This window comes from Castor canadensis, chromosome 11, assembly GCF_047511655.1.
Source record: "Castor canadensis chromosome 11, mCasCan1.hap1v2, whole genome shotgun sequence".
In the NCBI taxonomy this organism is placed as follows: Eukaryota; Metazoa; Chordata; class Mammalia; order Rodentia; family Castoridae; genus Castor; species Castor canadensis.
Window position 1 is genome coordinate 130312525 of NC_133396.1, and position 23292 is coordinate 130335816.

Here is a 23292-nt window from a genome sequence, read left to right on the forward strand (position 1 = left end):
GAGGGCGCAGGGGAAAGAAATACAGGGAAGGAAGCCGGGGAAAAGGAAAGAGCAAGGAAACCGCGGAGAGGTGGGGCGGGGTCGGAGGAAAAGGGGCGGGGCGGGGAAGATACAGATTAAAAATTTTGAATCAGTCAATAGAAAAATGGAAGCCACGCGGCTCCATCGAAGCCGCGAGGTGCTGTGGTGCCGGAATCCGGGCTCTCCGGCTGGCCTGTCTATCTGTCCCGCGGCAGCGCCCTTGCCGCACTCCGCCCGCCAGCTCGAGTAGAGAGACTGCGGGCTGCAGCTCCGAGCGGAGGAAGGAGGGGAGGGGGAGGCGGGGAGCAAACAGGAGGAGGGGAGGAGTGTGCGCGAGAGGAGGGAGGTGGGAGAGAGAGAGTGTGTCTATTTCTGGCTCGGGAGGGGGACGTATCTGCAAGCGAGCTCCAGGGGCGGATGAGTGGGGGGTAGGGGGGCACATAAATGATCCGACCAGTTTTTCTCCTCGTTTTCCACGCAGAGATGGGTCGGGTTCTAGCAGGGCACGTGTGGTCCTCTGCAGCATCCGGGAAAGGATCGGTTGAGGAGATGTGCGAATGCAGGTAAAAGAGACTGAGAGTGGGCATCTCGGTAAAGAGGGGAGAGAGTTGACCCGTTGAGCCTGGGAAAGACGATGTGGAGCCCCAGGGAAGTTCCCTGTCACCTACCCAAACCACCCTCATTTCCGCCACCCCCGGAAACTCTCATCCTACCTTACTTCAGTCTCTGGGGTGCAAGGTTGCCCTCCTGAGCCCAGAAGGTAGGGGACAGAGCACAGGAAAAGGGTGGTTTGGAAAGATAGGAACTAACCCTTGGGATGAGGAGACTGGATTTCTGTTCTAGTTGACTACATGACCTTGTCAAAGTCATTGAACCCCTCTCGTTTTCTGTCCTCACAGGGGTTATAATACAAACTTGCTGGGTGAAAAGGCTTTGGAACTGCAAAGCCAGAACTCAGGAGGGGACTTAACATTGGTCCCTTGCCTGCCATAGCTGAAACTGGAGTTGTGGATCCATTTTAAGGACTCTTTTTCCCTCCCCTCCTATCTGGGCCCAGGGAAGAGGAATGGGGTGGAGGGGGAACAAGAGACAGATGGAGTGTGAAGCATTTTGCCTAAACTGTCATTCAGTAGAGGGTGAGGCACTGCCTGTCTTTCCATGGCCTTCCAGGTCAGTGCCAGGTTGCCTAAACCAAATGCTCTTGGGAGAGGACAAGAGAAAACTGGAGGGGAATCTCTGAAAGCAGGTCTGCTTCAGGAAGGACAGGCTCCAGGTGCATCTATCAGCTAGGGATGATAAAGCCATAGGAATTGTGCTGGAATGTAACCATCAGACTAATCCTCCACACACTCCATCCCCAACCTTCATCCTTCTAGCTCCTCCCCTCTCTTCCCCTAGCACTAACTCTCTGGTCTGCCTGGAGTGAGAGATTCTCATGCATATATCTGCCTCCCCCACCAGCCCAGGAGCTCTCCTAGCATAAACTGTCTCATTGCGCTTGCATGGAACACATGTTGTAGTTGCACTGGTTAAGTAGGTTTTGATTCAGAGGCCTGAGTGCTGCACATTGGGTCTGTATCCTTCAGGACTCTCAGGTCCTGACAGTAGTCTGAGACTCCCAGCCTTCCAGTCTCAGCCTTCTGATACCCCAGGGCTGGACTGAGATACCATGAAGTTTTCAAGGACCAGCATCATGGCGAGGCTGTGCCTCCCACAGCACTGAGGACACAGATTCTCAAACAGAGAGGTGTTTGGTAAGAAGCATGGACCCTTGGCTGGCCTTAGAGTTATAGAGAAAGATGAACATTCTGCCCTCAAGGAACTCAGTGTCTGGCAGGGAATACAAGGTAGACAATACAAGACTGGGGAAATAATAACCCTGGCCTGTGAAATGCAATGTCACACACATTCATCATGAGTACACAGGCATGGGGGCTATATTCTAATTACAGGAATGACAAGAGGCATTGCCTCAAAGGAGTGGAGGAAGGAAGTGAATGCAAAGATTCACCAGCAGGTTCTGTGTCAGAGGTTATAAGGCAGACTGTCCTCAGAGGCGTGGGTTCAGACCTTAGGAAACTCAGGGGTGGAGCCAAGGCTTGTGAGTTCACATGGAAAGTGACAAGCAACAAGGAGCCATTTAAAGGTATGTAAGTAATGTCATTCGAGCACTTGGCCAGGCACAGAGGGTGCCACAGAAAGAGGCCAATCATGGGACACGTGAGTACTCCCAGTTCAAGCGAGGGATCAAGACCCACCCTTGGTGCTAAACCTTTCACAACCATGCCTTTACTTCCCCATCCTACAGGCCACATATAATACTGTCATAAACCAACACTTTCATTGTGTTTTGTTTTTTGAGACAGGTTTTTGTTCTGTAGTCTGAGGTGGTCCTCCTGCCTCACCCTCCCAAGTGCTGGAATTACAGACAAACCATCACTATTAAAGTCCTCATCACTTTTTCTTTTTTTCAGTACTGGGGCTTGAACTCAGGGCCTCATGCCTGCTAGGCCATCACTCTACCACTTGAGCTACTCTGCCAGCAAAGTCCTCATCCTTACTCACCAGACATTCTCTAATTTATACCAGCTGCCTCTATGGGAACCTCACCTTTCCTAAAAATACAGCAGTTTGGGAATCTGAGAACATTTGTTGTCTGAACTATCAGGTTCCAGTAGTTCTTGCCTATGATCTGTAGGTTCTCTTCCTGTTTGTAAATTTATCTCCTCCTTACAAAAGGAAATTAACTGGTTACCATCCTGGCTGAACAACACTGCCTTCTGCTGAGACACATTCCACTGGGTATCCACTGCTGCAGGCAAAACTGTGCTCCTCCCCTGGCTTAATCTGGCCCTCCATCTCTGGTATCCATGTCTGTGGGTTCAAGTTCTTACAGTTGCTCTGAAACACTGTTCCACTTGTTGCTCTGCCCACCTGTACTTCCTTATCTCCGGATGCCCGCTGCCCCCAGGACCTGACCTTCTTTCCTCCCTGGTTGTCTCAGGCCCTCATTCAATCCTGTATTTCAACCTAGTCCCTCCCCTTCTCTGTAGTCTTGGTTCCTCTGTACCTCCTCTCAAGGGACAGCTATCATATTTCCCAAATCCCAAGTCCTTTTCCTACCATCAATAAACAGCTCCTGAAATTCTGCTTCTTTTAAGAAAAGAGAAAGTTGTTCAGAAGAGAGGCACAGCCCCCTCCCCACCACCCAAACCTAGGGTGCCCAACACCCTCCTGCATGACATGCCACCTGTCCGTTTCTGAGGTAGAAAATGCTGTCTCTGTAAACCGCAGGAGTTAACAGTGCCAGGCCCCTTGAGTACCAGCCCTCAATCTTCCATTACTACAGCTGGCCTTCGCCCTGTCATTCTTTTAAGGGTTTTGCAATGGCCAGGTAGTGGTTCCTTTAAATAATCACCTTGGCATCCTGGAATGTTCCAAGAATCCGTAATATGACTTCTCTGGCTCTTTTTTTTTTTTTTTTGATTCCTTTTACATCCCCTGAGTTTCCCACCATCCTCTTCTGCAATGGAGGCACTCTGTTGCCAGCAACAGCCATTCCAGCATCAGTCGATAAAGCCAATAGGCATAGTGTTTCCTGAAGTGATTCCTAAAAAGAGGAGGACCTTCCTTGTCATGCTGTCCCCAAACTCAGCCCTGAACCCTTCCCCCTCAGCTATTCTCTTCTTCCCAGTCCTGCAAGAATGGCAGGCATTGAATGGTTCCTTGAGAAGAGAGGACTGGTGATGAGGGAAAGGCTGGCTGGATAGGCAGAGGATGCTGATAATGCCAATTTCTACGGGGGAGGTAAGGAAAGGAGTTGGTTTAGTATCATGGAAGTCCCCAAAAACAGGCTTTTCACCCTGCTTCTTTCTCTCCAAAGATGTTGGCAGTTTCTGGGCTGGCTGGAGATAGGATGAATGATTTGACCACATCTGTTGAGGGATAACTTAAAGCAATTTGAGGAATGAAGATGTAGGCATAGGGCCAAGGAAAAGCAAGCTGTGCGATTTTACATTCTCACACCCCTGTGATTGAAAACGGATGTAACCCAGGGAGTCTGTGGGGGGTCCATGGGGCCCTGCCTGTTGGGATAGGGTTAGGAGAGGTGGGGGAAGGCAGTGGAAGAGAGGAGACGGTGCACTCACCCTGTTGACCTTGAAAGGTGACCTTGGGAGGAGGGGATGTAGTGGGTAGGGGAGACCACACTTGGTTCCCTCCAGGGCTGAGGGCAGAGCTGGGCTGGGGGGAGGCACCTTTGTTTCTGTGCCCACAGTCAGGATCTGGAGAGCAAAGGCCAGGAACCAGCCCCCTGGCTCTGTGAACCTAGCCCACTCACCTTGGGCCATGGCTGGGGGTGTCACCAGCCCAACAGTCACAAGCTTTTCTTTAAGTTCTCCCTGCTCATACCCCTAAGATGAGGCCTCTTCACCTCCCTAGCAGATTCCAACACCCCTACCTCAGGGAAAAGTTCTCCAGCCATCACTCCTCACTTCCTTCTGCCTTTTTTCCCACCAACCCGTTTTGTAATTCCACCCATAGTGGAGGGGTTTTTGTGTAAAAAAGGAAGAGAAGGAGTGGTGTACATGGATGTTTGGGAGAAGAGATTTCCAGACAGAGGGAACGGCTTGTGCAAAGGCCCTGAGTGGGAATGTGTCTGGTGTGTCTGAAGGATCACAAGGAGATGAACATGGATGGAGAGAAAGTAACGGAGGGGACAGTGGCCAAGGATGAGTTAGAGATATGATAGGAGGCCAGGACATAGAGGTTCTCTTAGATCACTACAAGGACTTGGCCTTTCATGTGGAATGAGCCACACTGGCAGGTTTGGAGCATAGAGTGACGTGACCTGGCTTTCCTCTGGTCAAGGTCACTTTGGTTCCTGCATGCAGACAAATTGCTGAGGTCATGGTCAGAACCAGTTGCAATAATCCAGTCAAGAGATGACACTGGCTTGAAACTAAGTGTGGACTGCGGTAGTTGTGAGAAGTGGTCAGCTCTGGATATATTTTGAAGCTATTAGAATTTGTTGATGGGCCAAGTGTGTGTGTGAGGCAGGGGGATGGGGGGAGGGATCAGGAATGTCCTAAGGACTTTGCTCCAGGCAATTGTCAGATTGGAGTTGCCATCCATAATGATGGGGAAGGCTTTTGGAGGAGCTGGTATGAGAGAAAGGATTGGAGTCCTCTCTTCTCCCAGGCCCTTCTTGAAGCCAATGTCCCCCCTCTAAGGATGCCTTCCCTGACTCTTCACACAGTTCACTGCAGCCACATGAGCATTTCCTAACATCCATGGCCGTAATGCATCATGTGCTCATTTGTCTCCCAAGAACCACTCTTTGGTTGAACTTGTTCTCAAAAATCATCAAAGCCCCGTGCACACAGTGGGCTCTCAGGAATATTTGGTAAATGACGACTGATTAAATGAATGAACGCGTGACCCAGAACAGATGTGTGGGGATTGTAAACAGCAGTGACCTCTCTGTACCCTGTGGCGAGAGACAGTGCAGCTGGTGTGTGGAGTGGAAGCCAGGCTTCTGGGATGAAGTCCCAGCGGCATCTTCTCCCACTTCTCTGCAGCCCTGGACCCAGGACAGGCCCTTGACCCTCTCCTGTCCTTTCCAAACTCCAATTCTAAAGGGGAATGGCATTCTGGGATGGGATTCCCTCCAGCCTCCAAACTTCTGCTCTGCTCATAGGCATGGGAGTTTTGCTACACCTCTGAGAGACAGGAGCAAGCATGGATGAGGTGACCTCACAGCACAGGCCCCCCATCACATGCAGTGGTCCATCTGGGACTCTAATCCCACCTTCCACTCCTACTTGCAGAAGAAAATGGGACAATGGACATATTAGTACAACATAAGTGCTCCAGCATGCTCACACCTCCAAGAGGTCCTCCTAGATTGGTCCACTTGCTTCCTACCAGCCAGCCACTGTCTTTGTTTGGCTATGGATTTGGTAGCTGAGACATTTCTATGGATTCTGCTGGTCCCTGGCTCATACCTTCTGGCTCCCAGAGGGCTCCCTGAGCTCAGGAATTATGGATTTTTATTCTGAGCCCAAAATAAGTTAGATGTGTGAGCTCAGGAGATTTGCTGTTTCTCTGTCTATTGGGGAAGATAAGGTTCAGCAAGGCAAAAGCTGAGAATGGAGTGAGGGCTGTGGGCCTCAGTCTGCCCTCTGGCTCAAGTGTCTCAGCAGGGAGCTTCTGGGAGGGTAGAAATGCCCAGAAACTCTAAGCTACAACACACATTTCTTGGAGCTCACAGCTGTCTGGGCACATCTTCCTCTTAAGCCTCCACACCATCAGGGCAGGGACAGAGCAAGGATGAGCCTGTCCATGAAGGGACACAGGCAAGGCCTGGAGAGGAAAACAGTCATTTCTGATCATACCTGGAGACAGAACCAGAGCCTGAAGCCTGGTGTCCCCAGCTGGAGGGCACTGCCTCTGTCAGAGGCAGGGGCTATGTAGCCTCAGAGGGAGCAGGAACTGGCTGAAGGCTGCTCGGAAGTCTCGCTCCAGACTTGGTGTGTGAGGACAAGAGCTGGAGCCTGAAATACTGGCCCTTCTTTTAGCCATGGTTTCTTTAGTGGGCCCCAGGACTGGAATGTCCAGGGCTACGAGGTCTGACTTATGGCTGGGCTGCTGCTCCTTGTTCTGCCAAGTGTTCTGACCTCTAGGCTAGAAAATGGAGCCTCTCTTTCTCATGACCTTGGTTCTCAGAGGGCAGCCCTGGAGATGTACAAGGCACTGAGACCCTCCTTTTCATTCTAAGACCACAACACCATGATCTCCTACAGGAAAGCATATCTCTGATTCAGTGACCTAGCCTGTTTCCCAACTTCTGCTGTCTGGCTGCCATAGAAGCCAGCGCTGACCATCATGCAGCACTCAAGCCCTTTGGCTCCCCTCCCCCATCCCCTGAAACTTTGTCCTCTAATGTTCTCCTACCTGACTCTGGATCAGGTCTTGCCCAACTCCTGCATCTCTGCTTTGCCCTGCTCTTCTGAATGTCTTCTTTTATATGAATTCAAGTCCAATGTATCCTTCAAGGCCAGCTTCAGAGCTCCTCCTCTGGAAGCCCTCTCTGACTGCCCTACCCTACACTGTACTTTACCTGTCCCCCCAACTGGTTATAGTCAGAGCCACATGGTCACATTCTGCCTACTTACATCCCAGAGAGATCATCCCACCGTCTAACTTGTAAGGCTCCTACTAAGGATAATTAGCATGGGCTCTTACAGGTACTAAGCAGCTACTATAGCCAGGGACCCTTCTTAGACACATCACACACATAGTTTCACAAGATCCTATGAAGCAAGGACTATCATTATCTTCATTTAGGGAGAAAGGCACTTGCCCAAGACCACACAGGACACTGCTGGTGGAATAAAAATTTGAATACAGATTTGTTTGGTCCCATATCTTCCTTTAACTTCATGCGATCACCATGCACCTGTTTCTGGGGACCTGCTGAATAGTTGCACATGATGCTAAGAAGTGTGGAGCCCGCATAGTAGGAAAGCCTGAAGTCTTGGCTGAAAAGGGGGGACTAATCCTGGAAGAGTGGAGAGAGGGAAGAAGGACCTGCTTATCCTGCTGAGGAGGTCCTAGAACTCTGGCACCACTGCCCTGAGGCCTGCATGACTCTAGGACTACAGTCACATTAGGACTGGGAGTACGGCTGGGGGTGGACGAAGCTGGTGGTCGATAGCACCTCCAATCCCTTCGTGGCTCAACCTCATGACTCTGTCCTGGCCATGAAGTCCTGGTCACTCCCAGTGGACCTGATAGTTCCAACAAGTCCAACACTCCCCCTCCCAGGGTCTGCTCTATCCCACAAGTCTTGTAGGTCCTGGGTTCTCTTTTTGACTTGCTATATGACCTTAAGAGAATGCTTACATTCTCTGCACTTTGGCTTATCATGTAAGAAATTAAGTGGTGTGGAAAAGATGGAGACTCTCTACTCCATCTGCTTATGGGCTTCCAGAAGGGAAAAGCAGGAAGAAGACACCTAATTTAGGGCACTCATTTAAAAATCACATCCCCTTGCTCCTCGGGCCAATAAAGAGCCAGGAATCCAGATGTTTCCCACATGTGCATGTCCTATACATTACCATGGCAACTGTCCTATACACACAGCTGTGGTGGCCATTGCACAGTGGGCCCCAGATGAGCTCTGAACCAGCCAGGTACATCACCCTTCTACCAAGATGAGTCCTGATTAGTTGTCATGGCAACGGCAAGCACGCTAGGGGGAAGTCCAGTCAGGCGAAGGAAAAGGAGAGGTAACAGTGACTGTGTGCGTTGGATAAAGGAAGATACACAAACTGCTTGTGTGCATGTAACCTCTGGTATGGGCAAACCCGGAGTCAAAGCTGACCTGGCCAGGAAAATTGGTTGTTTTACCATCATTGAATTACAAGGCTGAGTGGGACCTCAAAGACAACCTTACACAACATTCTCCCTCAGGGCAGAGCTGACCCACTTGTAATAAATCCTATTACTCACTGTGGGCCAAATAAACCCCCCAAAAGAAGAAAAATACAAGGCCCAACACCAAGGTTGTTTTGCCATCCCAGTGATGACATCCTACTCCAGAACAGAACCCCAGACTGGATTCAGGAGGTACATAGAGCCAATCCCTAAACATCAGCTAGATGTAAAGATAGCCATTTGTCTCAGGAGACATTATAATGTCAATTGGGTTCTTAAGGAGGTTCTTGGCTCCACAGAGTTAAGGACAGTTGCAGGAGTAAGGAGAAATTTTTAGTCACCATAACTGGAAGCAATTGAGACAACTGGTTTACAGCAACCTGGCCATCTACTGCCCAGAGAGAAAGGCACTCCCATTTTACAGCGGTACTCATTTGCTCCATCGGCACCTCTGTGCTTTATTGGAGTTTTTGTTAGGCTTTTCAATGAGGCATAAAACCTAACAGAGGAATGTCATGGATTCCTATTTCAATGAATTTTAATGGAATAATAACTGGCAATTACTTGGCATATAAAAAACGGCTCTGTGAATGCTAAGAATACTCATTGGTGTGGTGGGTGGGAGTTTCTTCCCGGGGCCTGTTTCATCACTGGGAGCTTGTCACTCCTGCATTCTTCCTGCCTCCATGCAAGCCCAGCTTCTGTGGCAGGAAGGATGTGGTGAGCTCATGGGGTCATCTCCTACCCCTGAACTGGGGCCAGATCCTAATGTGTGGACATGGGGCTGCTTTGGCTCCACTTCTCCTAGGACTGAGCTCTTCTCTTGCTCGGAAGTTCTTAGCTATCTGACCTCTATCACTCATAGGCAGAACACCTTCATTTCCTTCTCTTGCCCTCTGTGGGGGGTGGCGTGATTTCCTTGAGAGAAGGGACATTTCCCCACCCTCTTCTCCTCCCAGGGCTTTACCCTGGCACACAATGGTCCTTCCTGGGCCCTGACTTTTAAGTGCCTTCTCCTTTTTCTGAAGTCCCAGACGCCCACTACCCAGAGACACACACAGAAAGGCAGGTGTTTTTGAGTTTTTTTTTTCCCTTTAAATCTTTTTGCTTCTTAAGGGACTTGGATGGAGGTCTATTTTACTGTGCGGGAGGAGATTCTTCCTGCTTACTCTCTCTGGTTCTTCTGTCTGTGTCACTGCACTCAACTGCCTTCCCAGCTCCTTCTGTATAAACCTGCTGGGCAGCCTTGCAGGAAGTGGATTTTAGTAGGGACTCTAATCCTCTTACCAAGGAGCTGGGGTGGGGTGTAGTGGAACATTCCAGTTTCTGCCCATTCAGTGGTGTTGAAGGGAGATCTGTAGCCTGTGACAAGACTGGCTTTGACTCTTTGAGACAAAGCCCCTGCGGGTGCTCCATGTTCCCTGGGCTTTCTGGAAAGAAAGTGCAGAGGTCCTGAGAGGGGTTGCCTAGCCTTTGCTCAGACGTGGGGCCTAGGTCTTTAGGGCTGCACCTGAGGCAAGGGACTCTCTGAGTTGGCCATATAAGAGGGAGGTTTAGCAAATAGTCCCCTGGATGGGCCAGGGGAATCTGGGGAGATTCTTGTTAACCAGCCTCTCTAATTATCCTCATCCTTTGGGCTTCTCCATCACCCACAGGCACTTGAAAAGTAAACAAGGACCCAGAGCTTCCTAGGAAAAATGGAAGCAGTTCATCTGGGGTTGGAGTTTAATCTCCAAACACCCATGGGGAGGAAGCCATCTCCAGGACAGACAGAGGATTGAATGTGGGGTGATTCTTTAGGAAAAAGCACAGGGGGAACTTATTGCCTTCCTTATCTACTCATCTTTCCCGGTATTGAGGACCCAAGGTGGAGGGACCTTGAGACTCTGAGTCTCAGAAGTGCCATGAGGCCAGAGCTCTGCTCCTGTTCTCTGGGGTGGGAGGCACATCCCAGGGCTGGGTCTTCTCCAGGGCCACTGTGTAGCTCATGTCCACTGTGCAACTCCAGCCTGCATCATGAACTCCATGAGGCAGAGGCCTTTGCCTGTTTTGTGTGTGGATGTATCCCAAGCTTTTAGAGTAGCACCTGGCACATAGCAAGTGCTTAATAAAAATTTGGCAAATTAATATAAATCCCCTCTGGAGCTGGGCAATCCAGGGGCCCCATTTTCTCAATGTGGCAGGAAAGAGGGAAGTTAGGCCTTGTAAGCTGTGCACATTATATTACAAACACATTTGCAAACACCATGGTAGAACCAATCCCACACCTTCTAGAGTGGAAGTGGTCTAGAGAAGGCCTGGGGAAAGGGGAGCTCCAGGCTGTCTAGCCTCTGCTGTTCTTGATACTTCACTAAAATGGCTTCTCCTGGGTCCAATTCACTGCCTGGTGATAAATCCCATTCCCAGCCAAATGCTGTCATGAGGGAAGTCACTCAGTCTTCTCCCTCCCTCCTCCCCCCTCCAAAGCAACAGAATCCAGATCTCTCCAGATTCTATTTCAAGCCCCTCAGGCAGGGCACCTCATATAACCTCACTTCTCAGGCCTCTTCCCTTACCACCCATCCCAGAGGCAGGCTCTGCCATGCTGTGCCCACTGCCTCTCCTGGCCTCCCTGGGACACCCCTGGGATTGCACTATCTTCCCCTCCAGTGAGGTTGTGGTATACATGGCTAGGGCATGACCTCTGAAGATTGGCTTCCTGTGCTCAAATCCTGGCTAGACTACATTGGGTAAGTCACTTAAACTCTCTGTGCCACAGTTTTCTCATCTGTAGAGTGGGCAGGACAATAACAGCACTTGCCTCAGTGACAAACAAAACTGCACATGTATTAAGCAGTCACTGTGCACCAGGCCCTCTTTTAAGCACTTTACCTATACTGTAATTTAATCTCCACAAAACTCCTAGAGGAGGGTATTCTTAGTATCCCCAATTACAATGAAGGAAACAAGAGGCACAGAGAGATTAAATAACTTGTCCAACACTGTACAACTAGCAAGTGACGGAGCTGTGATGCCAGCCAAGGAGTTAGGTTCCAAGCCTCATGCAGTTGTTAGAAGGATTAAATGTACTTATGACAATGCCTGGTTCATAGAAAGCCACAATAAGTGGCAGCTGCTTATCATTATAATCTCCCATCCCAACTCCTGGAAGCCTACTTAGTCCCAGATGGCTGCTCTGTTTATCCAAAAAAGGGTCTCCAGAGACCCCCACCCTCTGAAGCCTCCTGTTCCCCCAGTGGCACTGAATAACAACACGGCTAATATCACCCACCCTGAACTTGTTCTGTTTTGTAGTCAATTGTCTTCATGTCCTCTCTCCACGGATGGCTAGGACGTCAGGCTCATCTTGGCCTGGAAGTCCCCAGAGGACAGGGAACACAGTCGTGTGAAGTCGGCATGAAATGACACAGGTCTGGAGTGACAGAGATGCCAGTGACATCCTAGGGACTGCGGGAGTTGAGGGAGATATCGGTAGGGACTGTGGCTCCCTGACCCTGTTTTCTTCCCCAACCCTTGGCAGAGATTTAGCGAGGCCCAGCTCAGCTTGGGCAGTGTGCAATTACTGCGGTGAGGCCTGGCAGCAAAGGGGAAGCCATGGAGGGGGAGAAGAAGAAGACAACTTTCAGACAAACTGGGCTGCAATCCAGGTACAGTCCCTGAGCTGTGTGTCTTCAGACACAATTTTTCATAACTTCTCTGAGCTTGAATTTCTTCATCTGTAACAACAATAATAATATCACCTTAAAGAGCTGCAGAATGTGTTCACAAAGAACTTCATGAATCAAACATCTAGCCTGTGCCCTGCACATAGAAGGTGTTCAGTAAACAGTGGTCATTATTAGCATTTGGTTATTTTAGAGTGTGGAGCATGAGAAGGCAGTGGTCTTGGCTTCAAGTCACCTGCCAACTCCCCATCAATCTTGAGCCAGTTATTCTTACCTCTGAGTCTCATCTCTCCCCTTGGAAAATGAGGCCAAACTGGAGTGATCTATAACATTCATGGGAGCTTTGACTTACTGTGTTCTTAGACGTTCTACTTACTCCTCTGAGCTGCAGCCCACCTGGGAGCCCAGAACAAACTCCTCTCCCAAAGAGTACAGTTATCATTCCTTAGTTCTACCCAGCTGAGGTCATAACAAATAGGCAAGTTTTCTTAGAGTAAGGACTCATCCTTGCTCCCCTGTCCACAAGACACAAACAACCTGTGACTTAAAGATGGAGTCAGCTCCACAAGGGAAAAGAAAGAGGAGGAAAAGTAAAACAACCCCAGCATGAGGCCAAACTCCACACTGCCCCTCCCATTCTATATATGTCAACCCTTGTGTGAGACGGCAGGGAGGAGGCGATGGCTTGTTCTCCAGTGACACATGTTATGATGAGAAAAGATCCCTTCATTATGTGTCCGCTTAGCGCTCATTTAAACACGCCACAAAGTGGAAGTAATTAAGGAATCTGTGTAAACCTCGAGGCGACCTTTCCCAGTCCTGCACACAGCCTCACACATGTGGGCACATGGCAGCGTCAGCCCTGACTTCCTTGACTATCCAAATTAGGATCTGATTTGCACAGGCCGGTGCAGGGAGGGCCTGGAGTTGAGTGAGAGCAGATGGACCCAGTGCTGGGCTCTCCCCCAAAGACCCAGGTGGGCTAAGGGGAGGGTTGGGGCACACACACAAACACCTGTGGGCTGGATTCCTCCATACCTGCCCCAGGGCAGAGGCAGAAGGAACAGCTGGCTTTGGACAGCCTCTTGGGCATCTGAAAGCCATCCCTAACACTCCCATAATAGAGGCAGGTATTTATGGGAAATTCTCTTCCTGCTATATAAGGATTATAAACCCTCATTTGGACTATTCCCAGTGTCCAGGAAGAGTAAGAAAGTGGTGGGTGGGAGGCAGCCTTCTCCCATCCCCCTCAAGGACCCCGTCCTTCCCTTCATGCAGTGAGCCTGGAGGCCAGAGAGCACCATATGGTACTTTTTTTTTTTTTTTTTTGGTGGCACTGGGGTTTGAACTCAGGGCCTCATACTTGCTCTGCAGGTGCTCTTATCACTTGAGCCACTCTACCAGCCCGCGAGTGCCATATGGGAAGAGAGCAAAGACTGGTGACTGCTCTTCAGCTGGAAGAGTAACATCAGATGCATAGAGGGTGTGTGAACTCCATGACTGTTTACTTTGGATTCCTCAATCCTCACTCACTTACTCACTCACCAAACATGGATTAGTTAATGGGCTGGAAGGGGGAAAATCCGAACTTCAAGAAACCCCCTGACCCCTGTTGTCTACAGATTGGTGTGGGAAAATAGCATCATCAATAACTGAAGTGACAGTGTGGGATTCTGCAAATGATATGGTTATGTGACACAGTACTCTCCAAGACACCCACTTCTTCCACAACAAGTGGGGAATAGGCTAAGTGCTCCCTCATGCTTCAAGATCCAGTGAGGGAGGCAGGACTGACTAGTTGCCTCAGGTTGAGCTCCTGGGATACCAACAAATTCTCTAGAATCCTAGAGTGAGTCCCTAGACGGTGGATTTCCTGAAGGAAGATCCGTTTTCTTCATCTTTTACAGTGTTTGGTACAAGGTAAACACTCACTGATGGTTTGTTGGTTGAATAAAAGAATACATAAATGAGCGAGTCAGAGTCATGTCATGTCCTGTGTGAGTTCAGGGAGTCGGCATAAAGTAGAATCCTTCACTTCCTCTCTTCTCTGTTTCTTTCAAGCTCAGAAGAGTGGGGGTTCCATCACAAAAAAGGCAAATCCTAAATCCCTCTCCCCATCCAGGCCATCAAAGAGCTCAGTGTATCCTCAGCAAAGATGGATTGCCATGACGACTAACAAGCACCAGAGCAGAAACAGCACCAGGAACTTTGCTCCCATTCCCTCGGTGCTTTGGAATAAGCCAGTGCTTCTCCCTATTCTGTGTGAAGCCCACCTCCAGAGTTCACTGGCTTTCTGCCCCACAGAGTGTTCAACCTGTGACCTTTCAAACACCTTCAGAGCTATCTGGCAAGGGTGGTCTTCCAGCTGAATGCTCTGGGGGATTCCTAGTGCCAGTTTGCACAGTTGTGAAAAGCAAAAGTCCTCTCCCCAGCTCATGGTGTAATAATTAGGACCAAAGGCCTGGTTAGGTGGATGGAGGTCGTTAGCCTAACAAACACATAAGGAAACCATTATGCTAACAAAACTGCAAATGTAAAAATAGAGTTTCACATAGTTTCCTGGTTACCACATTCTAATTCTGATGGTTTGTCAGTGCCAGTGAAATTCGGTTTCTTTTTGTCCCCTGCCATGCTCCAGTACCCCTACATGTGTTCTTATGGTGGGAGGGGATGGGTTACCCTTTAAACACCCAATCCCTGCCCCATCTCTGCACTGCAAGTTTTGCCATGAGGAGTGAGTGAAGCTGCTCTGTTTCCCAGGGTCACAGTGGCCCCAAGATCCCTGGTGTCTACCTTTCCAGGGGCTACTCAAAAGGGCCAGCTCACAGGACAAGGGGAATATTTGACCACCTGGCCAGCATGCTATCGCTGCCAAATATTGTCAGGGTCAGGCTGTGTTTTAAGCTCCAGTTTTGCCTACTGGAGCAAGGTCACTGAGGTGAAGCTGTAAGATCAACCCTCTGAACCATCTTGGATCTTCCAAAAGCAAGTTCATAATGGTGTATGCATTTTGCTCAGCAGTGGAGCATTTACCTAACATGTGCAAGGCCCTGGGTTCCATCCCCAGCACAACATGCACAAAAGCAAGGTCGTTACTTTACTAGGGATAATTTCCTTGGCCCAAGAAACTAAAGGATAGAACTGGTTCCCTATGGTGTATACTTATGTTATACCTATGTTATGCATCATTGCTAGTTTCTAAGTTTTTTTTTAATTGACAAGAAGTCAGCACACAATCCAAAATGCTGCTGAGTGTTTAGAACCTGGCCATCTTAGGACCTGCCCCATGGTACCCAAGGCGCTCACTCATTTACTCACTGTTCATTCATTCAGAGACACTGAGCACATGAGGATGTGTCAGAAACAAGCAATATCTCTGCCCCAAAAGAACATCACTGCATTCAAGTCTCAAGGGACTTCTTGATAAATATTACGTGTCTGGAGTATACATACACCAGGTGATATATGGTGACTGCAGGATGACACAAGGAAGGGGACATGTGTGGGAGTGGCCTGTTGAAAGTGGTCCTGGAAGTGGAGGTAGACTGGACTGCCTCCCCGGCTCATGTTCCTTCATTTTGAACCTAGGCTTTGCTCAGAACCTGAACCCCACTCCTGGCTTATTACCTTTTTTTTTATGACCTTACACATGACACCTACAGTGATTCCCACAAGCTGAGCTTCTGAAAACATGCACCCACTCGCCACTTTCCTCTCCTGACCCTGAAATGCTCTTGTGTTTGTCAGACCAACCCTGGATTGAATCAAGCATGAAGAAAACTCCAAGTGCAATTCACGGGGTGGGTGGGGGTCTCATTACAGGAGAGGGACCCCACCTGGGTTTGCTGGCACACATCTGTAATCCTAGCTCTTGGGAAACTGAGGATCTCAAGTTTGAGGCCAGCCTAGACTATATAGAAAGATCAAATTTCAGGCCAGTTTAGGCTATGTAGCAAAACTCTGCCTCAAAAACAGGATCTATAGGGAACTAGGCCCAGGTCACTTCTTTCAAGTGATCAGTAAGGAGCATTCTAGGTAGTGTCCCCTATCCAGGAAGAAGTCTCTCCTCAAAGCACTTACCGATGCAGGAGAAGCTGTCCTCAGTCCTGCTGGGAGGGCTGGAGTAGCCATCAAGGGCCCAGTTGCCCTGGGGTAGGGGGCCTGGTTCCTGGTCTGTCTGCAATCTATGGGACCAAGAAACAGAGGTCATACATGGCCTCAAAGCCCATCCAGAGGCCTAAGCAAACCCTCTCCCAGCTTGTTTCTTCTTTCAGAAGAACAGAGCCCTGCAGCCCTCACCCACCCCAGGGGCATGTGAACATGTGTATAAGCAGCTCCTGTGCAGACCTAGGCAGGAAGGAGTCCTTAAGGACACTGGACTGCCTGAGGCCAGTTACCCTTAGCATTCTACCCATTTCCAGGGGCGTGTATAACCCACAGAGCAGAAAGATGCCCCAGCAACTCCAGGCCCCAGGTCCTTCCCCCGAGGATGTGCATGTATGTTCAACTGAGTGCATGTGCACCACGAAGGGCTCCCTGTGAAACTGAGGTCCCTGACTCCTGGTGCTCCCAGGGCACTCTGGCCTCCATGGTACTGCTCACCTCAGGGACACTCAGAGGTCAGGAAAGAAAAAGAAGGAGTGGCTCAGCCTGTGTGCTAGTGACTCCTGGGAGGACAAGTATGTGCTGGGTCAGTGGTGGCAGAAGGAAGGAAGGGTGAGGTCTCTGGGCACCAGCTCCCAAGTGCACACAGACCTCTGAGCACAACGCCAATGCCAACCCAACGGTACAATTGCTCCCAGGAACAAAGGCTGTGGGAGCTCTCATCACATGCAATTACCCTAGGCTCTCCAAGCTGGCCCGCCCACCCGTCCACCCTCTGTCGCCAGCTAAATGGACCCTTTGGCAGCTTGGAAGGTGGGGGAGGGGAGGGCTGTGCAGGCAAGAGGGGAAAGTGATGGGCTCAGTCAGGGGACTCAGGGAGTCTCTCTCTCTTCTCTCTCTCTCTCTCTCTCTCTCTGTTTTAACTTTTCCAACACATAGATATCTGGGACTCTAGGACCAGCTATGCCTGAGCTCACTGTGGAACTTGAGCAAATGTCTTCCCCTCTCTGGGTCTGGCTTCCATCCTAGGGTAAAGAGATGACCTCCAAGACCCAGACCAGTCTGATAATCCAGCGATGCAGGTGTGGTGGCTATTGCTCGGCTCTCTCCTAGTCACCCAAGAAGCATTGAGTTCTCATGTGTCTCCAGGCCTCTTGCCCTGAGCCATGGGCACAGGGCAGAGTGGGGTGAACTTAGAGAAATCAGGAGATATCATCTGTGCCCCTGGAGGTATGATGGGGACACTCACCAGTGCCAGGGGACAGAAGAAAAATAAGTTGACTGATTTCGTGGAATAAACTAGTATGATCTTAAGTTTTTGAGGTCAGAACTGCAAGAGAGTGGTAAGAAAGTAATAGAACATTCTACAGAAGAAAGGGAATTCTATATAATGTATCAAACGTCTCACTGAATAATATTACATATGTAAAGTGCACAGTGTCTGGTCCAGAGCTGGAGGCGGTAACCAATATTAAAACAGGAATGGTTTGCGATTGTGGGTACTTCTGCCATCACAATGGTGCAAAGTGAGATTGAACCAGGTGTATGGACGAGGAATGCCAAGCCCAGAAATGTGAAGGAAGGCAGCCTTTGTCTCTCTACTCTCAGGCAGCTCTGCATTTGTATCACACCTGTTTCCCCTTCTCCAAACATGGCCCAGGGCTTCATGTTTGCCTCACTTCTCAGCCTGAAAGGACAGGACCACCTATGCTGGAAGTTAGGCAGAGATTGAACAAGAGAGAAGAAACCACAATAACTCTATGCTCCAGACAGAATTAACCATACCCTCTTAACTGAAGGCCAACCCCAGGTTCACCTGACACTGAAGGAGTGAACTGTCAGGGAAAGAAAACCCTTGGCAGGTAGAAAAAGGGTAAGTGCTGTGTGCAGCTGCTATGGCTCTCTAATAGGAATGTGGAGGAGAGTGGGTTGAAGTTGTGATGGGATTTGTATGTGTGTGTGTGTGTGTGTGTGTGTGTGTCCAAAGGACCAGAGGCATCCAGAGGTGGTGGATGACAGGAGGTGAGCTTCATTGGGAAGATCACACCCAGATCCTTGAAAAGAGATGGCTGAGAGGCAGGGCAGGCAAAAGATGGCTGAGGAATTTGTTTCTTGGACAGTAGGTCAAACAGGACCATGCTGGAGATTGGGAGGGAGCCCAGGAATCTGCTTCTGCATTTACCTGGGCCTTGCAGAAGGCCAAGGTGCTAGGTGGGGGAGTGTGCAGATTTCCATGAAAACAGGATGTCTGCAGATTCTAGAGAACAGATGGCACCTCCTTGGCTACAAACCTTGGCAGGGTGGCCCAGCCAGGCTCTTGGCAGATATGCCCATGGCAGCAGCTCTTGGCCCTGCAAGGTATACAGGGCTCTAGTCCATCTGCCTGCAGTGTCTTGGGGTATCCTTAATCTTAATCTCATCCTTGCCTGAGCCATGACCTGTCCTCCAACCATAATCCAGAGCCTAAAAGGCACAAGTAGGGTCTAGGAAGTGGGGTGGCAAAGAAAACTCTTATTGAGGAGGGGTGACACATTTCCATTTCTGTTTAAAATGCAAACATGCAATAAATGTTTGTTGAATGAAGGAAACATGGTTGTGTTTAAGCTGCTTTGAAATGTGCAGAGAAAAATATTTCTGACCTCTTTGGAAAATGTCATGTTCTAAATATACCTGAAGACTTGTAGGGCAGATAATATAAAATCTTAAACAATTTAATGCCTAGACACTTTTTTCCAAAGAATGAATTCAAAATGAAGGGAATCAGATAGAAGAAAGTCAAGAGTCACCAGGGAAAACATTTAACTGATGTAGAAAGGCTATTGAAGGGAAAGTCAGGGCTCAGTGGTAGAGCTCTCAGTGGTAGTTCAGGGGTAGAGCACTTGCCTAGCATTGTGTGAGGCCTTGGGTTTCGTTCCCTAGCAATGCGCAAGAAAAAACCAAAAACAAAAAAAGAAAACTGTCTTACATTTTCACTTCTCAAGTTCTCTTATCAGCTTCAGAATCTAAGATGAGAAAGTCATGAGGGAAGAAGTGAGTTGCCCCTTAAAAAAAGGGACATCTGTGCACTATTGATGGGCAGTATAGTTAGGCAGAAAGGAGGACAAGAGCCAGGGAGCACCCAGGGAAGGACTTCTTTGGCCATGGAATCAGCTGGAATTCCTGCAGTAAAGGGAGGCTGCTGCTTTCAAGTTAATTTGTAATCCTCTCTTGTTGTTGGAAAGTTCTTCCTATGGAGGCTATGTCTAACTTTTAACCACTATGACACTGAGTCAGGTCCTTGGAGGTGCAGCAGCTCAATCTAATTCTTCTTACAACATGATGGCCTTTCAAATATTTGAGAACAGCTCTCAGATACTGCTAAGCTTTCTCTTTCCAAAGCGAACTTCTTCAGTTCCCTTAATCATTCTTATAACACCTCTTTTGGGTCCTTTACCAACCTGTCAGTCTTTCTCTTTCTCTAAGTGTATCTTGGTGCATCACTGTCCTTTTAAGATGTGGTGTTCATAAGTGAATGTAGCACTCTGAACAAGGTATGCAGAATACAGTGGATCTACTCACTTCCTTGCCCTAGACCCCAAATACCTATTACTGTAATACAACATTGTACTCAATTTTTCTGAGCTTTAGGAGCTGGAGTTGGTTTGTATTGAAGGCTGAGGTTACTAGTGGTTCTCTATTGCCCCACTTTCAGCTTCTTTGATGCTTCAGAGGCCCCCAATATTTATGGAATGATGTACAAGCTTTTTTATACTCAAAATACAAATGAGAGCTTCTCTTTGCATTAGCATAGAAAAAAAAAAAGAACAACAGGAAGCGAGTTTAGTCAGGAAGGTATTTAATTTGCATTTGGGCATTTCTAAACTATATAATAATTAGTCAGTAAAATTTGGTTTACTTAAAAGAGTTATATTTTCTTTTTAAAAGCATAGTTGGCTAAGGGTTTGTTTTTCTCTGCTCTTAACTTGCCATGTCTGAAAAAAATTGGAGAGACTGGCTTTTTGACCCCATTGCTGTGAACTCTGGTCAACCACCACCACTGCCAATGATGACAACATCTGCCTAGCTATTTAAGAAGAGTTACTGACTACCAATACTCCATGCACATAAACAGATATGCATGAGGCAATATAACAAGTAGAGCAAACAAGCAAGTGAGAGACAGAGAGACAGGCACAAAATGTTATGAGGACAATACAGAAAGGCATCAGGATTTTCCTGAATGAATTGAAGCCGCAGTGCCCAAGACCATACAGTGTGTCTAACACACAGTGGTAGCAAACGTCATCTAAGCTGGGCAAGACTGAAATACCTACCTACCTACAACTGCATCTGAATTCTTAAACATCCACAATATCCTAATACAGTGTTCCATTATTTCCCAGAGAGCAAGAGAAACAAACATTTTAGGGGTACCTTCCTATGAGTTCCTCTTTGCTTTGGAGTCCTTAGAGTTGAGAAAGACCAGAGATTGAATTAGGGTCCACCTTTGTGTTCCCAATCCCATCTCAGCTGGTCAAATCTCCAACTTTCTAGGCCTCTCCCTGCCTAACATCTTTCTCTATACCCTGCGGCCCTCTGGTCTCCACCAGCTACTTTACAGCAAAGTCACTCTCCTTTTTGGCTTGCCCCTTGGTCCCAGCCTAATTCTTCCCTCCTTCTCTGCTTGTCTGCTCCCCAGTTCACCTGTACTGGAAGGGGGCCACTGTGGCTGTGACCGGCTGGCTCTGTTGATGGGCTGAGGAGAAGCTGATGGCCCCTGGACTGGAGGAAGGCCACTTGCTCTGCACAGGGCTGCAGACTGGAGAGGAAGACCCCGAAGCTGTTCCTTCACCAGGCTCTGAAGACCTGGAGATCCCAGAACTTCTGTAGTTTACATTTCTTGGGTCTTTTCCTGAACAACTAGGAGGTTTTCGGCCTTCAGGTACTGGAGTGTCTCCATGACAGCTTGTCTGGGGTGGGCTCCTGCCTCGGGTCTGGCAGATTGGAATCCCTTCCTGGGCCTTCTTCTTCTTTCCCTGGGTGCTTTGTGTCTCCCCGACTCTTCTGGACCCAGCATGGCTGGACAAGGCTGCTTTTGGGGTGACTCTGGGGCTGCTCCAAGGGGAGCTAGGGAGGCCTTGGCCACTGTCTGCCAGCTCCTTCACTGCTCCTGCAGGCCTGGGGGAGCCTCTGCCCTGGGAGGCCTTGGGGGAGGAGGTCCTGGAAGGGCCTGTAGTCTTGCCTGGTCTTGGGGAGGCTGCTCGCTGGGGGCTCGGGGCCAGGCCAGCCTGGCGTGGCCGCAGCTGGGGAGAAGCACCCGAATTATGCGTTCTGGTCTGGGAAGAAGCTCGAGGCACAGGGATGGAGGAGGCACAGTGAGGGCGGCTGGCAGAATTCACATTGGCCATTGCATTCGTTGTCAGTGACGCCGCGGTGCAGCTAGTATCCTGTGGAGAGGGGGGAGAAGACGTTAGGCGCTATTCCAGGCTCCCATTCCCAGGTGGAGGCATGATTCGGGGTCACTGGTTTCCTGCCTGCTCTGGGCAAAGGCTTTTCCTCTCTTTGGAAGGGCTGCTCGAGCCTCACACTCAAGATTATATGTGAAAGGGCCCTGTGAACTACAGTGCACTCTACAGATGACCTTCACTTTCCTTGATTCTGTTCCTTGTCATTGATTGTGGACAGACTCTCCTCACAAGACTCCCTTCCCTCTCAAGTCTTTCATGGTACCCCAAGTCTACAATATCTCACCACGGCAAACAATTTCCCTCATGCTCTCAGCCTTTTCTTGAAATGATCCTTCCACTTGCCACCTTGGCTGACCTCTGGCTCTTTCCCAGGACACCTCCCTAAGGAGGACGGTCTTCTTCCACATGCCATTGGGCCCAAAGGCAGAACCACCAATCAGCCATCCTTGTGGCTCCTACCATTCTCTGGTCGTTCTCACTGATGCCGTCTCTCCTGGTCCCACTCCCCTCACCCCACCCGCGCAGTCACTGGGGATCTGGGCCCCTGGTTCACATTCTTCCTCTCTGCCCATTCCTTACCTACCCCCTGCCCTGGTGAAACTGGCCTCGGCCACCTCCTGACTCCCTCTTCTAGTCTCAGAGATTGAGTGCTCCACCTTTGGCTTAAGGTAGCTCTCTCTCCACACCCTCTGCCAACAGTACTTCATCTCTTCTCTTGCAATCCCTGATCCATTAATTATGTCATCTTTGTCCTGGATCCCAACCCTTCTCACTCTCCTAGCTTCACCACTCTGCCACGTTAATTAATGAAGTAATCATTCTCACTTCAAAGTCAGTTTGCAGCAGTTACAAAGACACAATCCTGTGGTCATCCAGATAAAGGGTTAAATGCAAAAAACCAAAAGCATAAAAGAATTTGTAGAACATATCCACAAACACTACAGTAACTTTGTTAGTTAGAGCCATTTCTAAGCACCACATCAAAGGCAGAAATCTGTGGGCTTTTTTTTTGAGTCAGGGTTTCCTTATTTAGCCCATGCTGGCCTTGAATTTACAATCCTGCCTCAGTCTCTGGAGGGCTGGGATTGTAGGCATATGCTACCATTCCTGGCTGAATGCAGAAATCTTAACAGAAAATTCTGTTGGATTTTGAGTACCTAAAGATTAAAATTTCTGTACAGACAAAACCAAAAACTTTAAGAGGTTCAAAGAGTCAAAAAAAAAAAACTATAAAAATACTTGTAATAGGTATGAAAAACTAGGAGTTAGTACCTTTATACATGAAGAGCCTTATCAAAGCAATATTAAGAAGCAAACACTCTATACAATAAAGGGCAAAAGATGAATGAGAAATTTACAAAATAATAAATCCAATTGGCCAAAACAAAGACAAACGTAACATCCTAAATTTAAGAAGTGCAAATTAAATAGGTTACTATTTGTTGGTATCAAATTTACTTTTGTGTAGAAAATTATAATTTTGAATGTTACTCAGAGTAAAGGGGCCCTTGTGCCCTGCTGTGGGGACAATGCCAGATGTAGACCTTTATTCCAGGAAAATGATTAAAGATGTAGTTAAAGATTTCCATACAATAAAAATACTCAAGTTGCCTCTC

The 23292-nt window shown here is 48.7% G+C and overlaps 1 protein-coding gene and 1 long non-coding RNA gene across 5 annotated transcripts in view; one reads left to right on the forward strand and one right to left on the reverse strand.

The window, feature by feature from the left end:
• Positions 1-23292, reverse strand: part of Nav1 (neuron navigator 1) — a 240125-nt gene that overhangs the window by 149742 nt on the left and 67091 nt on the right. For all 4 annotated transcript variants that reach the window (XM_074048655.1, XM_074048654.1, XM_074048653.1 and 1 more), the window contains exons 2-3: positions 20913-21655; positions 16206-16309 (exon numbers count right to left, since the gene is read on the reverse strand). In XM_074048655.1, coding sequence (XP_073904756.1) covers positions 16206-16309; positions 20913-21616 — 808 coding nt within the window. In that variant the 5' untranslated portion in view covers positions 21617-21655. The remainder of the gene's footprint in view (positions 1-16205; positions 16310-20912; positions 21656-23292) is intronic.
• LOC141413974 (uncharacterized) lies at positions 10-21037 on the forward strand. The gene is made up of 3 exons (XR_012439053.1): positions 10-70; positions 503-584; positions 20908-21037. It is a non-coding gene; the product is annotated as an uncharacterized lncRNA (long non-coding RNA).